This window comes from Rattus norvegicus, chromosome 4 (genome assembly GCF_036323735.1).
Source record: "Rattus norvegicus strain BN/NHsdMcwi chromosome 4, GRCr8, whole genome shotgun sequence".
In the NCBI taxonomy this organism is placed as follows: domain Eukaryota; kingdom Metazoa; phylum Chordata; class Mammalia; order Rodentia; family Muridae; genus Rattus; species Rattus norvegicus.
Window position 1 is genome coordinate 60,155,675 of NC_086022.1, and position 12,192 is coordinate 60,167,866.

General features: G+C 47.2%; 1 protein-coding gene and 1 long non-coding RNA gene across 2 annotated transcripts in view; one reads left to right on the forward strand and one right to left on the reverse strand.

Annotated features, from left to right (window-relative positions):
- LOC120102251 (uncharacterized) overlaps positions 1-9,190 on the reverse strand; it is a 31,676-nt gene extending 22,486 nt beyond the window's left edge. The window contains exon 1 of the long non-coding RNA XR_005503505.2: positions 8,931-9,190. This is a non-coding gene — a long non-coding RNA (uncharacterized LOC120102251). The remainder of the gene's footprint in view (positions 1-8,930) is intronic.
- Cpa4 (carboxypeptidase A4) overlaps positions 1-12,192 on the forward strand; it is a 23,970-nt gene continuing 11,778 nt past the window's right edge. Inside the window, exons 1-5 of the mRNA NM_001109346.2 lie at positions 1-86; positions 5,550-5,631; positions 6,050-6,184; positions 7,797-7,892; positions 11,379-11,480. Coding sequence (NP_001102816.1) covers positions 19-86; positions 5,550-5,631; positions 6,050-6,184; positions 7,797-7,892; positions 11,379-11,480 — 483 coding nt within the window. The 5' untranslated portion in view covers positions 1-18. The remainder of the gene's footprint in view (positions 87-5,549; positions 5,632-6,049; positions 6,185-7,796; positions 7,893-11,378; positions 11,481-12,192) is intronic.

Sequence of the window (12,192 nt, forward strand, 5' to 3'; positions counted from 1 at the left end):
GACTGGAGCCCTTGAGACATGAAGTGGTTACTGTTCTTTGGGGCCCTTATCGGGACAGGCATCTGCGGCCGAGACAAGTTCTTTGGGTGAGTTCCTTTTGAACTTTATTGTCATTTAGTTATTTCGCCAACTTGGGAGCCAAATGGAGGGATCATACTTTAGGGTGGTAGGGCTCAGAGGAAGAGCTGGGCTTTTCTATCTCCTCTGTCCCAGCGTCCTGGACCAGCCACCTCTCTCTGAAACCTGATTTCTCACGTGGAATCAAAGCTAGCGGTCTCTACAGCCCCTCCCCAGATCCTTAATCTCGGGCTAATTCTGCGTCTTCCTCCTCCTTCTTTCTAAGCTCAGTTCCAGGTATTTCCTACACCATTAATTAGGAAGAATGGTCAGAAAGGCTTTGCCAGGGTTAAAGGGAAAAGCTGGGTTCTCATGCTTCAGGGACAGATACTCTCCAACAGTGGTGCATCCCACAGGCTTTTGGACAAGGAGATCCGATGGGTCTTACCTAGTTACAGCTATGGAACTGTACTCTTCGTGAGTGTGTGCTCCTAGGCTCTACATGCTCCACACAGACACCTCGTAACACTGAAGGACAGGAAGCCAGAGAGGCAGGGGAGATGATTGGGATGCTCCAACACCATGGTAGAAAAACTGTAATAGAACAACGAACCTCGGCCTAACATTTTGCCTTTTGCAAAGAGTGTTCACGTGCATTGTCTTGTGGATCATGTAACAGCTCTGTCGGGCAAGGGTGTTATTTTCCTTAATTTAAACATGGGATGGGGTTGGGGATTTAGCTCAGTGGTAGAGCACTTGCCTAGCAAGCGCAAGGCCCTGGGTTCGGTCCCCAGCTCCGAAAAAAACAACAACAACAAAAAAAAACCTTATAAACATGGGAAAAAAAAAACCAAAAAAACAAACCAACCCATCCTTAAAAAGGTTAAGGGACCTGCCCAGAGCTACTCAGCTGGTGAGTGCGGGAGCTGGAATGCTGACCATAGAGCCCATACCCCTTGCCTGTACCTCAAGTCAATCCCATGGAATGCTCTAGCTCCCCGTCTACCTGTGCACGCGGGTTTATTCTCTGTCGTGGTGTCTGGTTGAAGGGACTGGAGGATTGTTGATTGAAGCAATTACTTACATGAGACGGAGTCATTTTTATGGGGATGATGGTTCATACCTGTCTCCGATGCCAAATAGCTTGGAGGAATTAGGCGTAGCAGGTGGCCAGGGAGGCAGATTTTTCCCTCAGGCAGCTCAGCAGTAGGTGTGTCAGAACTGCACTGCACTGTGTGGGCTGATGCATGGAGCTGTCAGGCTCCCACTGCAGCTATCCATGGAGCTGAAAATCTCTATTTTGCAGCCCACAGACCTCTCTGGTGATACAATGGGCACCTTCGCCCGAGACAGTGGGGCCGGGTCCCAGAGTCTCCGCTGCAGGACCTGTGCATTCAGAGGGCTGTGTGATGGGGCCGATGACAAATGGTTTTAATGAAAGCATCTCCAAGTCTGTTCTTACCTCAGAGCGGGCACCTCAGTCAAGGTTGAAGAATCTTTGCTGGGGTCTATGTCCTGGTCACCCAGTTCAGTGAATATACAGAGCACAGGGGACCTGGCCTCCAGCCTCTCAATGATTGGGAAGCCAGGCTGGAGACTGGCTAACGGACGGACGCAAGGCTGGTGATGTTTTCCCACCATCCTGTCTCACGCCCTTACAACTTGTTTTCTTAGTTCCCTGGTCTCTCTTGTTCTGCTGGTATCATCTGCCCTAGTCTTCAGATGTCTTAAGGATGAGACAACAACCAGGATACATGGAGGTGCTGGGTGGGCGGAGAACAGGAAGCAGTTGCAGAACTGGTTGTTGTGTCAGCCAGTGGTAGCCGGCGAGCATCCCAGGGTTTCTTGGGGGCGTCTCTTAATGCTATCAGTCATAGCTGCTAAGCCTGGGCAGGAATGTAGGTGAGCGGTATTGGGAACTGACCACTTGGCTGGCACTAGGGGGAGGGACAGAGGCTTAGTCAACAGAGCAATTACTGATTGTCCTGAGTGCGGCCCAGGTGTGAGGATGAGGGAGAAGACATCACCAATCATGAATGCTAAAGGCATTTGGTGCACTGGGAGAGAGCCGGAAGAGCTGGTAAATATCCATCCAGAGCAGGAGGGGCAGACAAGCACCTGCAGATCCCAACATTCCCTCCCCTTCACCCAGGGCAATTTCCTATCTCCAGAAAGAGCTCAAGGTCAAGGTCTTGGAATGGAATTCCAGCTAGTGCAGATGGAGTGCTCAGTCACCTGCATGGCCATGAGCCGGAGAAGATATTCTTCAAGTAGAGATAAGGTCAGTGAAGGCAAGAGGGAGACTGCCTTGCGTATGGCACCCACTCTGCTTTGAGACACCACTATGCTAATGTTCGCAATGGTAAACTAACGGCAGACCCCACTCTGCCATCGCTGCCTGTTTTTAGTGCTGTCATGTCTGGCTTTGTTAGGGGAAGCCTCATGAGTGACATGAGCTTGTCTTGAAGATTCGTGGGGAGACTGCCCGGCACTTAAGGACCGGGATTGCAAGCAGAGGGAACACCATGTGCAAAGGCCCACAGAGGCAATAGTGTGGGATGGACGTGAACTCTCAGGGGAGCTTGAGCCAAGAAGGTGTGCAGAGGTGGAGGAGAGATAAGGAGGGTGCTCTACTGCACCCCAGTTCTTCTGCCTTGCTTCTTCCTGCACACCACAGATGTCTGTGTCTCTGAACTGTGTAGCTTGGCCGATTGGGACATGATAGAACGGGCTGTGAGCTTAACCCATTCCAGGGCCAGGGAAGTCAGTGTGCCCCATCGTTATGGGCTGCGCTGGGAAGTTCTGTTGTGACAGTGCCATGTTGGAGAAAGGAGCGGGCAGTGCACACTTTGTAGCGTGGGCACTGTGTCATCTATTCTTACTCCAGAGTTCTCCATCAGTCCTTCTGCCCCGTCCCTTCTCCATCCCTACTCCCTCGGTGTGACTCCTCTAGCCAGTGTTATTCTGGCAAAGGCTTGTTTTTTCCACCCAAGATGTCGACCCTTCTAGCATGCTCCTCGAGAAAAATAATTTGTTTTTAATGTTTTTATTGATGTGTGTGTATGTGCACGTGAGCACAGGTGCCCAAGGAGGCTAGAGGCATTGGATCCTCTGGAACTGGAGTTACAAGCAGTTGCGAGCCAGCCAACATGGGTCCTGAGACTCTAATTGGGTCCTTTGCAAGGGCAGTACATGTTCTTGACAGCCAAACTGTCTCTCTGGACCCAGCGTGCTCATGGTAAAGACACTCCCTTTTCTGGAGTGTTAGGGACAGGTGGTCACAGAGCATGCATTTGTCAAACTAGCTTTTGTACTCAGAACGGCTTGCCCTCTAGTAAACCCTCTTCAAGGTTCCTTGTCTATGACAGAAATGATAGTTTGACACTCTACACTCTCCAGGCTATAATCTAGCTCTTTGCATACCCAGTGGGTTATGTATTAGGCAACTTTCTGCTGCTATAACAAAATAATCAAAGTTGGGTGTGTTACTTTTTTTCTGCCCCTGTGCTAAAATACCCTGACCAAAAGTAAGGGAGAAGGGGCTTATTTTGGCTCACAGTTTAAGATGTAGTCCACCATAATGGAACTTCATGGTGGGAGAGACTTGAAGCAGCTGGTCATGTTGTTTCCTTCGAAGACATAGAGGCATACATGTGCTTAGCTACATTCCTGGTTTTATTCAGCTTAGGTCCCAAGCCCAGTGGGTGAGGCCACCCTCCTTTACATTGACTCTTCTCACCTAGTCTATACAGTTCCTCACAAGTGTGCCCAGAGGCTTGTCTCCTATGTAAAAGTCCTGTCGGGCTAGTAATTACTATTAACCATCAGCCTGGATAACATACACAGAAAAAAGATTTATTTCATTTATAGCTCTGGAAGGCCCTGTCTGTTCTGCCTTTGGTGAGGGTTCCTGTATATGGCACTGTAGAAAGAGCGTGGGTGAGTGGTGGAGACCATGTGGCAAGACAAATGCCAGAGAGACTTGGGTGACATGCCTATCTTTTAAACCTTCTTTCATAGGAGCCGGCTCTACAAAAACAACTTCCCAGGACCCACTAAACCCTTTGAATGCAGCCTTTCAACTGGAGGTCAGACTTCCAGGGCCTGAACTCTGGGTGCATGTTCAAGGCATATCTACACCATAGCAGTTCGATGAGGATATGTCAGATGAGGTCTCTTCTAGGGCATTCCCCAGGCCTCATGGGAGGCTGTTAGCTGCTTACCTTGAGGACCTAGTGGGAAGGCTAGCGTCAAAGGATGGGCTTGTAGAACCCTGGGACCTTATCCAGTCCAGTCACCTGTGCTGAGGAGAGCTCTGGGTAGTGGGCTTGGCCTAAGTTTTCCCAGAACTTTCTAGAACCAAGTAAAACTGTGGAAGTCCATCCAGACTGAACCGGTTTTCTGGTAAGGAGCCTCCACGTGAGCCCCACATTTAGCTCCCTGTGACAGAGCCATTTACTCTGTCAACAGGTCCTTCAGCCCACATCCCACTCCAGCAGCTCCTCCGGCATTCACTCACGTCAAAGGGATGACGCACGTGACAGAGTCGAGTGCGGATTCATTTGGGCCGTCACCTAGCAACGCCTAATGGCTCTGCTGGTTCTCCGAGTGAGCTGAGAGCTCAAAGAAGGCTTTTCAGGCGTAGCCTTCTCCCACCCACGCAGGACTTGGGGGCCTCTTCCCCTGCCATTGCTGCAGACTCTCAAAGATACATGCAAAACAAGTACAGGACAAATGACAAAGGGGGCGGGGGTGGGCTGCCATTGTCAGGCCTCTTCTGGGAGCTCTCAGGTCCCCACACACAGCCATGAGTTTCAGGTTGAGCCTCATACTGCAGTCCGCATTCAGTTACATTGTAAATTCAGTTACATTGTAAAGCACACGTGGGGCAGGGAAGAATAGCTCGCCCTTAGCACCCTCCTCCTGGCCTTCCCAGGATAAGAGGGTCTGTTCCCAAACGTTCCCAGCTCTCGCCAGCACGAAAGTTCCATCAGGGTTTCAGCCCTTGCATTTGACAGTGAAGAAGTGTTTCTTTATGTCTTGAGTTAGCCTGGAGCCTAACTCAGGGACATTCCTTTCTGCACAAATATATGTTTTTCATTATAAAGTAATATGACCGCATTACAGAAAACAGATACAAGGGGGAGGGGGGGAGTAAAGCCATTCTCTAATCCCACGACCCAAACGAGCACTGGCAGCAACTACTTTATCTCCGTTGTCTGTTTTGCTTCCAGGCCATCTGCTTTTTCCATGCTGGTAATCATGGCATTCGTACAGCTCTGTGTCCTGCTCTTTTACTTAATATCCCCTCAGTTATACATAGGCACTTTCTCATCTTTGCCACATCGTCTTGTTTTTAATGGCTATACATTGTAACCAAAGACTAGATCATTTCCTTTCACCCGACCCAACTCTGTCTGGGTTGGTGGGTTTGCGAGTCCACTTGCTAGCGGGAAGCTCATCATTATCTTCTTTCCCTTCCCCTTCTCCAGGGACCAAGTTTTTAGGATTAATGTCAGAAATGGAGACGAGATCAGGAAACTGACCGAGCTAGTGAATTCGGACCACTTTAAGGTACGTGGTTCTAAGGTTGTCCTCTTGAATGTTCTGAGTTCGAGGGGGAACAGATTCTTGTACTTCTTTTTATCCCTGCAAGTTTTCTGTCCACAATGGAGGCTTAGTCAACATGCCATTCACACGAGCAAGAGGGAACGCAGAGGAGAAGGCCAGCGGAACTCGATTCTGCAGCTCTATTCAATGGGAGGCCGAGCTGCCGGCTCCCTACCTCTAGTAACTCTCACTATTTCTTGAACTTTGCCAGGTACTGATTGCTGGGCAGATCTGACCAGCTATGTTTGTGAAATGGGCGATGGTTGCCCTCGGGGCAGGACTCGGGGAATCATCCTGGCTTTTGATAGTGGTTGTAAAGAACATGAGCTCCATTATGTTTTACCCGAACTGTCTTTTAACTTGATCGTGTTTCTGTTCTCAGCTCAATGTCTGGAAATCTCCCTCCACTTTTGATCGGCCTGTGGATATTCTCGTCCCTTCTGTCAGCTTGCTGCCAGTCAAGTCCTTCCTGAAGTCCCAGGGTTTAGACTACTCAGTGACAATTGACAACCTACAGGTGGGTAGGTTAGGGACTCCTACTAGTCTTGCCTAAGACTAAGGTACTAATCAGTTTGGGCCAGGGAGATTTAAAAATGTCTGGCGTCAACATTTTCAGCTTCCAGGAGAAGAAACGGAGACAGATAGGAGCAGAGTGTAAACGTGTTTCAGGAAGAGTGTGTTACAGATAGGCGGCTACACGGATCTGTTTCTGAGTCTTGACTTCGCTAACCACTGGTGTGTGTCCCTGGGCGGGTTTGCCTCCATGAGCCTTCATTTCATCTCTGCTTAAATGGTGATAATGATTAGTATTTCAACTATTTCTCAAGGCAATGCTTCCATTAACTACATACAAGGCATCAAGCAGTAGTTGGCACTTCATAGATTCCCCAGCAGCCGATCATTCCTCTCCCCTTTTGTATTTGAAGTTAGAAGGCAAGAGTATCAGTATGGGCTACTGGGAACTAACTAATCAGGAGAGGTATCTTTTAAGAAAGGGGGAATGTCACCAACAGCTCCCAGCAGAGGGGACATTGCCATTCAGCCCCACAAACCTGTACTGAACAGCAGGACAGTATCTCGGGCTCACACTCTCTCCTTCACAGAGGTGGGTTCTGGACTAATTGGTGATTTGGCCTGGGATTCTCCTGATGGTGTGAGCAGCTGTGAGTTTATTAATCATCCTCACATGTCACAGACATCTGCCAGGAACCTTCAAAGTATGAGTGGCTGTAAGAATCTCTTTGTTTCTCAATGGCTTCCCAAGCTGTGTGCTTCAGAAGCACCGGATATCAGATGCAAGCCGATGTCCAGAGGTTTCACGCTACAGAGATGTATAGATTTCATACTATAGGAACTACAGAGATGTATACTGTAGAAAAGCATAGGTTGCTTCCAGGGAGCAAAAAAGGGTTTGAATGGAATAATGTAAATCAGATATCAAAAAGTATAGTGATACACAGGCACACACAGAGACACACACACGCACACAGACACACACACACAGACACACACACACAGACACACATGCACACAGAGACACACACACAGAGAGACACACACAGACACACACGCACACACGCACACACGCACACACACACACACACACATATGGAAAAAATCCCCTTTTTAAATGAAAGGCAGGACAATTTATTATTATTTCTAATTGTGTCACACTGACTGTGACGATTAACACACACAACTATAGACATTCTTCTACTGAGTGTGAACACTGCACTAGTTTCGTGTCCCAAAAAGTTATGGTAGAACCAAGAATGTAGGGAATAAAGACTTTAACCAGAAACTAGTACAGGTAATTCCATTGTCCTACCCTGCAGAATTAATATAAACTTCTTGGAAATTAGTAGCACTAGAATGATACATAGTTAAGACAGAAGAAATTATAGAAACAGGCAGCATGAACTTATGTTCTTTCGAGTTGTAATCTTTCAAGTTGTAATTTTTAACGTCTTGTCTTTTAAGTGCTCCAGCCCCCTTGAGACCTGGGACATTTGTGCTGCTTGTTAACACTAAGAATGCCACCATCTTGGCTGACCCCTCTAACCCGAGTTAGATCTCCAGGGGTGCCTTCACCATGTTGCTGTGTCTGCTTGTTTCTTTTTTAATTTTAGGCTCTCTTAGATATTGAAGATGAAGAAATGCAACACAATGAAGGGAGAGAACGGAGTGGTGACTTCAACTACGGATCTTACCATTCCCCGGAGGCTGTAAGTGCCTCTTGAATTTTCAAACCTCTCTCCTCACATCCACTTTCAGCGTGGTATCACTTCACAGAGGAGCTAAAACATGTCTACTCTAACCCCTTCCTCATGGGTTGCTTAACTCCCACCAACACCCGAGTGCCTGGGAAACACAGCTGCAGTTTTCCCTGTAGAAACCCTGCCCCAGAAGCCCTCTCGAGCAAACCAGGATATAATAGCCCAGCATTTCTAGCCCCTGTAATTCAACCTCCTCCCCATCGGAATCCCTAGCACAGAATAAAGTGCCATTTACTCCAGGCATGCAGACATGTGGTTATTTCCAAGGTTAACCAAATATTTCCACTCATTTATCATGGCTCTTCAGCACGTACGTTTGCCCCACAATGCTCTTTGGTACTATGTGGAGTTAGAAACCACTTCATACAGACGCCTTTCAAGGTAGGCCAGACTTCCAAATGAAAAACTTGGAGCCGAATCATTTCATATGATACTGGAACCTGAGAAATCAGAAGGGACCACAGAACGGAACAGCCTCGTTCACGACGCAAGTCTCTTACTTCCCAAGCCCTCTATCCTTAGTTTGCAGACTCTACTAGCTTGGGTCCTCCCTCCCGAATCTAAATAGCTGTTCTTCCTCCTCTACCTTAATACATGCTGTTCTTTACGTGCAAACATCATGTTCCTGGCAAAGTTTTCATGAGACATATACTTTTAAGTTGTTTTTTTTTTTTCCTTCTAGATGAGGGATTGGTTCAAAGGCTGGCTGACTGTTTCTACTTTCCCATGATTGTCAGTAGCTTTGCTCACTGTGTACACTTCCAACCACAGTGCCCCTTGATCCCTCTTGTGACCAGTGACATACATCTGCAAAACAGCTGGGTGAAGTTAGGAGTTCAGTTCAGTCTCGGGCCATGGACGAAAGCAGAACTCGGCCCACACAGGGATCAAACCCGTAACATTAGCCTCATTAATGTGGGGCCCTCCCGAGCTGAGCTAACCAGTTACAAATGTCACTCTGAGACCAAGAAAGACACATCTACTTACCTTACCAGCTGGTCTGTTTCACTTTCTCACCCGCTTGCTTCTGTTTTCACTGACTTGGGTGCTCCTTGGAGAGTGACCTCCAGCTAGCTCTTGCTTCCAGTGGCCTGTTACTGTGCCTTCTCTCTCCTGGCCAGCTTATTTGGGATTCTTTCTAAAACCAACATTAAATAGCTCATATCCTATGACCATGCAAGTTTTTTAGAGCTCCAGTGGGAATTCTACATTTGTTTCTGCCAGGACTTCTGGTTTCAGGTCCTTTGTGTGATAATATTTGGCATGTGAATCTGTCTATCTACCTACCTACCTATCATCTATCTGTGTGTAGGCGTGCATGTGCCATGGTGCTAATATGAAAATCAAGAGGACGATTAACTTTCTCCTCTCACTATGTAAGTGCCAGGAATCAAACTCAGAACTCATGTTGTTAGGCTTGGTAGCAAGTGCTTTTACCTGCCAATCAATGGTCCCTGCCTGGCTGTTTGGCTGGCTTCCTTCCCTCCCCCTCCCCTCCCCTCCCCCTTTCTTCCCCTCCCCCCTCTCTTTCACATGATAAATGAGTGGAAATATTTGGTTAACCTTGGAAACAACCACATGTCTGCATGCCTGGAGTAAATGGCATTTTATTCTGTGCTAGGGATTCCAATGAGGAGGAGGTTGAATTACAGGGGCTAGAAATGCTGGGCTATTATATCCTGGTTTGCTCGAGAGGGCTTCTGGGGCAGGGTTTCTACAGGGAGAACTGCAGCTGTTCTGGAACTTGCTATGTAGACCAGGTTGGCCTTGAACTTACATAGAACCACCTGCTTCTGCCTCCTGAGTGCTGGGTTTAAAGGCCAGTTCCACTATCCCCAACTTGTTTTAACTTACTGTAGGTTACTCTCTTTTTCTTATGGCCCAAGGTATCTACTTTGGTTTTCTTCAGTGTTAGAGTCCATGGGTTGGGGGTCCCTTCCCTTTTATTTTGAGACAAAGTCTTACGTGGTATCTTGGCATGGCCTCCAACTCCCCATGTAGTTAAGGATGACCTGAAACTCATGATCCTCCTACCGCTACCTTCTGAGTGCCGGGGTCATGGGTGTGTACTCCCACCCCTGGTTTATGAGGTCCTGGGGATTGAACCCAGCACCTCATGATTGCTCAGTAGTGTTCTATTAACTGAGTTATGCTCCAAACCTCCCAAGCCCTTTTTGTATTAAATGAGCATTCTATTTCTCTGCCACTTTCTACTTTATTTACTGATTATTGTTTGAGAGGGGTGCTCTCATTGAATCTGGGCTCAGTGATGAACTAGACCAGCTAGCCAGTGAGTCTCAGGGACCTTCCTATGTCTGCTCCCCCACCACTAGGGTTCCAGGTGCATACCACCACACCCAGCTTTCTATGTGGGTGCTGAGGATCTGGACTCAGATTGTCTTGTGTGGTAAGCACTTAGTTTACTGAGCCATCTTCCTAGCACTCTCTTTGCGTTTATTAACACAAGCATTTATATTTTCCTTTTTTTCTTTTTTCTTTTTGGTTTTTGGAGACAGGGTTTTCTGTATAACCCTGGCTATCTTGGAACTCACTCTGTAGACCAGGTTGGCCTTAAACTCAGAGATCCAGCTTCTCTCCCTCTCAAGGGTTGGGATTAAAGGCACTGCCAAGTGTGTCTTCTTTTCTTATATTATACACAATCTATTTGTTTGATTATATGGAGACACACACACTGTGAATTGTTTTTTGGCAATGAATCATATGTTGATGTTGGGCAGTGGGGACACATGCCTTTAAGCCCAGGACTCAGGAAGTAGAAGCAGGCAGATCTCTGTGAGTTCAAGGCCAACCTGGTCTACAGAGTGAGTTCCAGGACAGGCAAGGCTACACAGAGAAACCCTGTCTCCAAAAACCAAAACAGGGGGTTGGGGATTTAGCTCAGTGGTAGAGCGCTTGCCTAGCAAGCACAAGGCCCTGGGTTCGGTCCTCAGCTCTGGAAAAAAAAAAAAAAAACAAAAGAAAAGAAAAAAACCAAACCAAAACAAAAACCAAAACAGACCGAAGAATCACACTTTGGTGTATTATCTGTTTCAGTCTCTCTGCTTTACTCAAGTGACTATAATTTTGCATACAACTGAAACATGTCGTCATCTAGAAAACTGCAGAAGGCAGCTGTTCACACTGCTCCGTGCTGACAGTGTGGCCAACTCCAAGGTCAGGGTCTCAGAAGGAACTAAACACTGACAAGATAAAGTTCACAGACACCCAACTCATAATGGCACAGAATTTTAAAACACCACTGGGTTGGGTACAGTAGCACAAGCCTGCTATCCTAGCTTTTGAAAAGGTGAGGTAGGAAGGCTCCAAGTTCAAGACCGGTAATGTGCCACATAGGAACAGCCTATCTCAAAAAAAAATAAATAAATAAAATAAAAAAAAAATTAAGTGTCCTTGGTTTGCTTTTCTATTCTTCAGATTTACCACGAGATGGACAGTATTGCCACAGACTTCCCTGACCTGGCAAGCCGAGTGAAGATCGGAGAGACATTCGAAAAGCGGCCCATGTATGTTCTCAAGGTGAGGCCCCAGGCCCTGCCAAGTATCCTGACTGTACACAGACTTCTGGATCTGAGTGTCCAGGACCCAGCCCTGGGTCTGCTTAATGTAGGCCACGTTTTAGAGCCCTTGGTTCTAGGGCAGAGATAGTAGCTCAGAGTCATCTTTGCTCAACCAGATATTTCGATCGATTGAGTCCCCTGGCTTCATACTGTAGGGCTGTTAGAAATATCCCAGTCTGTGTTTTGATCGGAAGGATCAAAAAAGACAGGTTGTTAATATTCCTTAAGACTCTCAGAGGCCCACAGTCTGCCTTCCTTCTCACTAGCAACTTAGGACAGGATATGAACTCTGCTCTGCTTTTAGGACCCTTACATTATTATAAGGTAGATGTAATTTTTAAAGCCCAATCTGGGTTTGATGGCTGCATGGAGCCCAATTTCCAGATATTTCTAACACATTCGAGTCTGTACTGGCAGAGGAGGCACAGGGCTACGCCAGTGACATAAATTACATAAGTAATCCAGTTGAACGCATAGAAAAGAATTTGGGCATAAAAACCACGGAACAACTGGTGGTGCTAAGGATTTGCCAGACCCTCAGCATCGTAGGGGCCAGGTTTACAGCAAATAATAGTCAGAAAGGGAGCCGGACCGCTGAACTGGTTCCTTTAAAATAATTACATCTAGATTATTTGCCCATCTGATAGAGACCCTGGCTTCATTAGCACCAC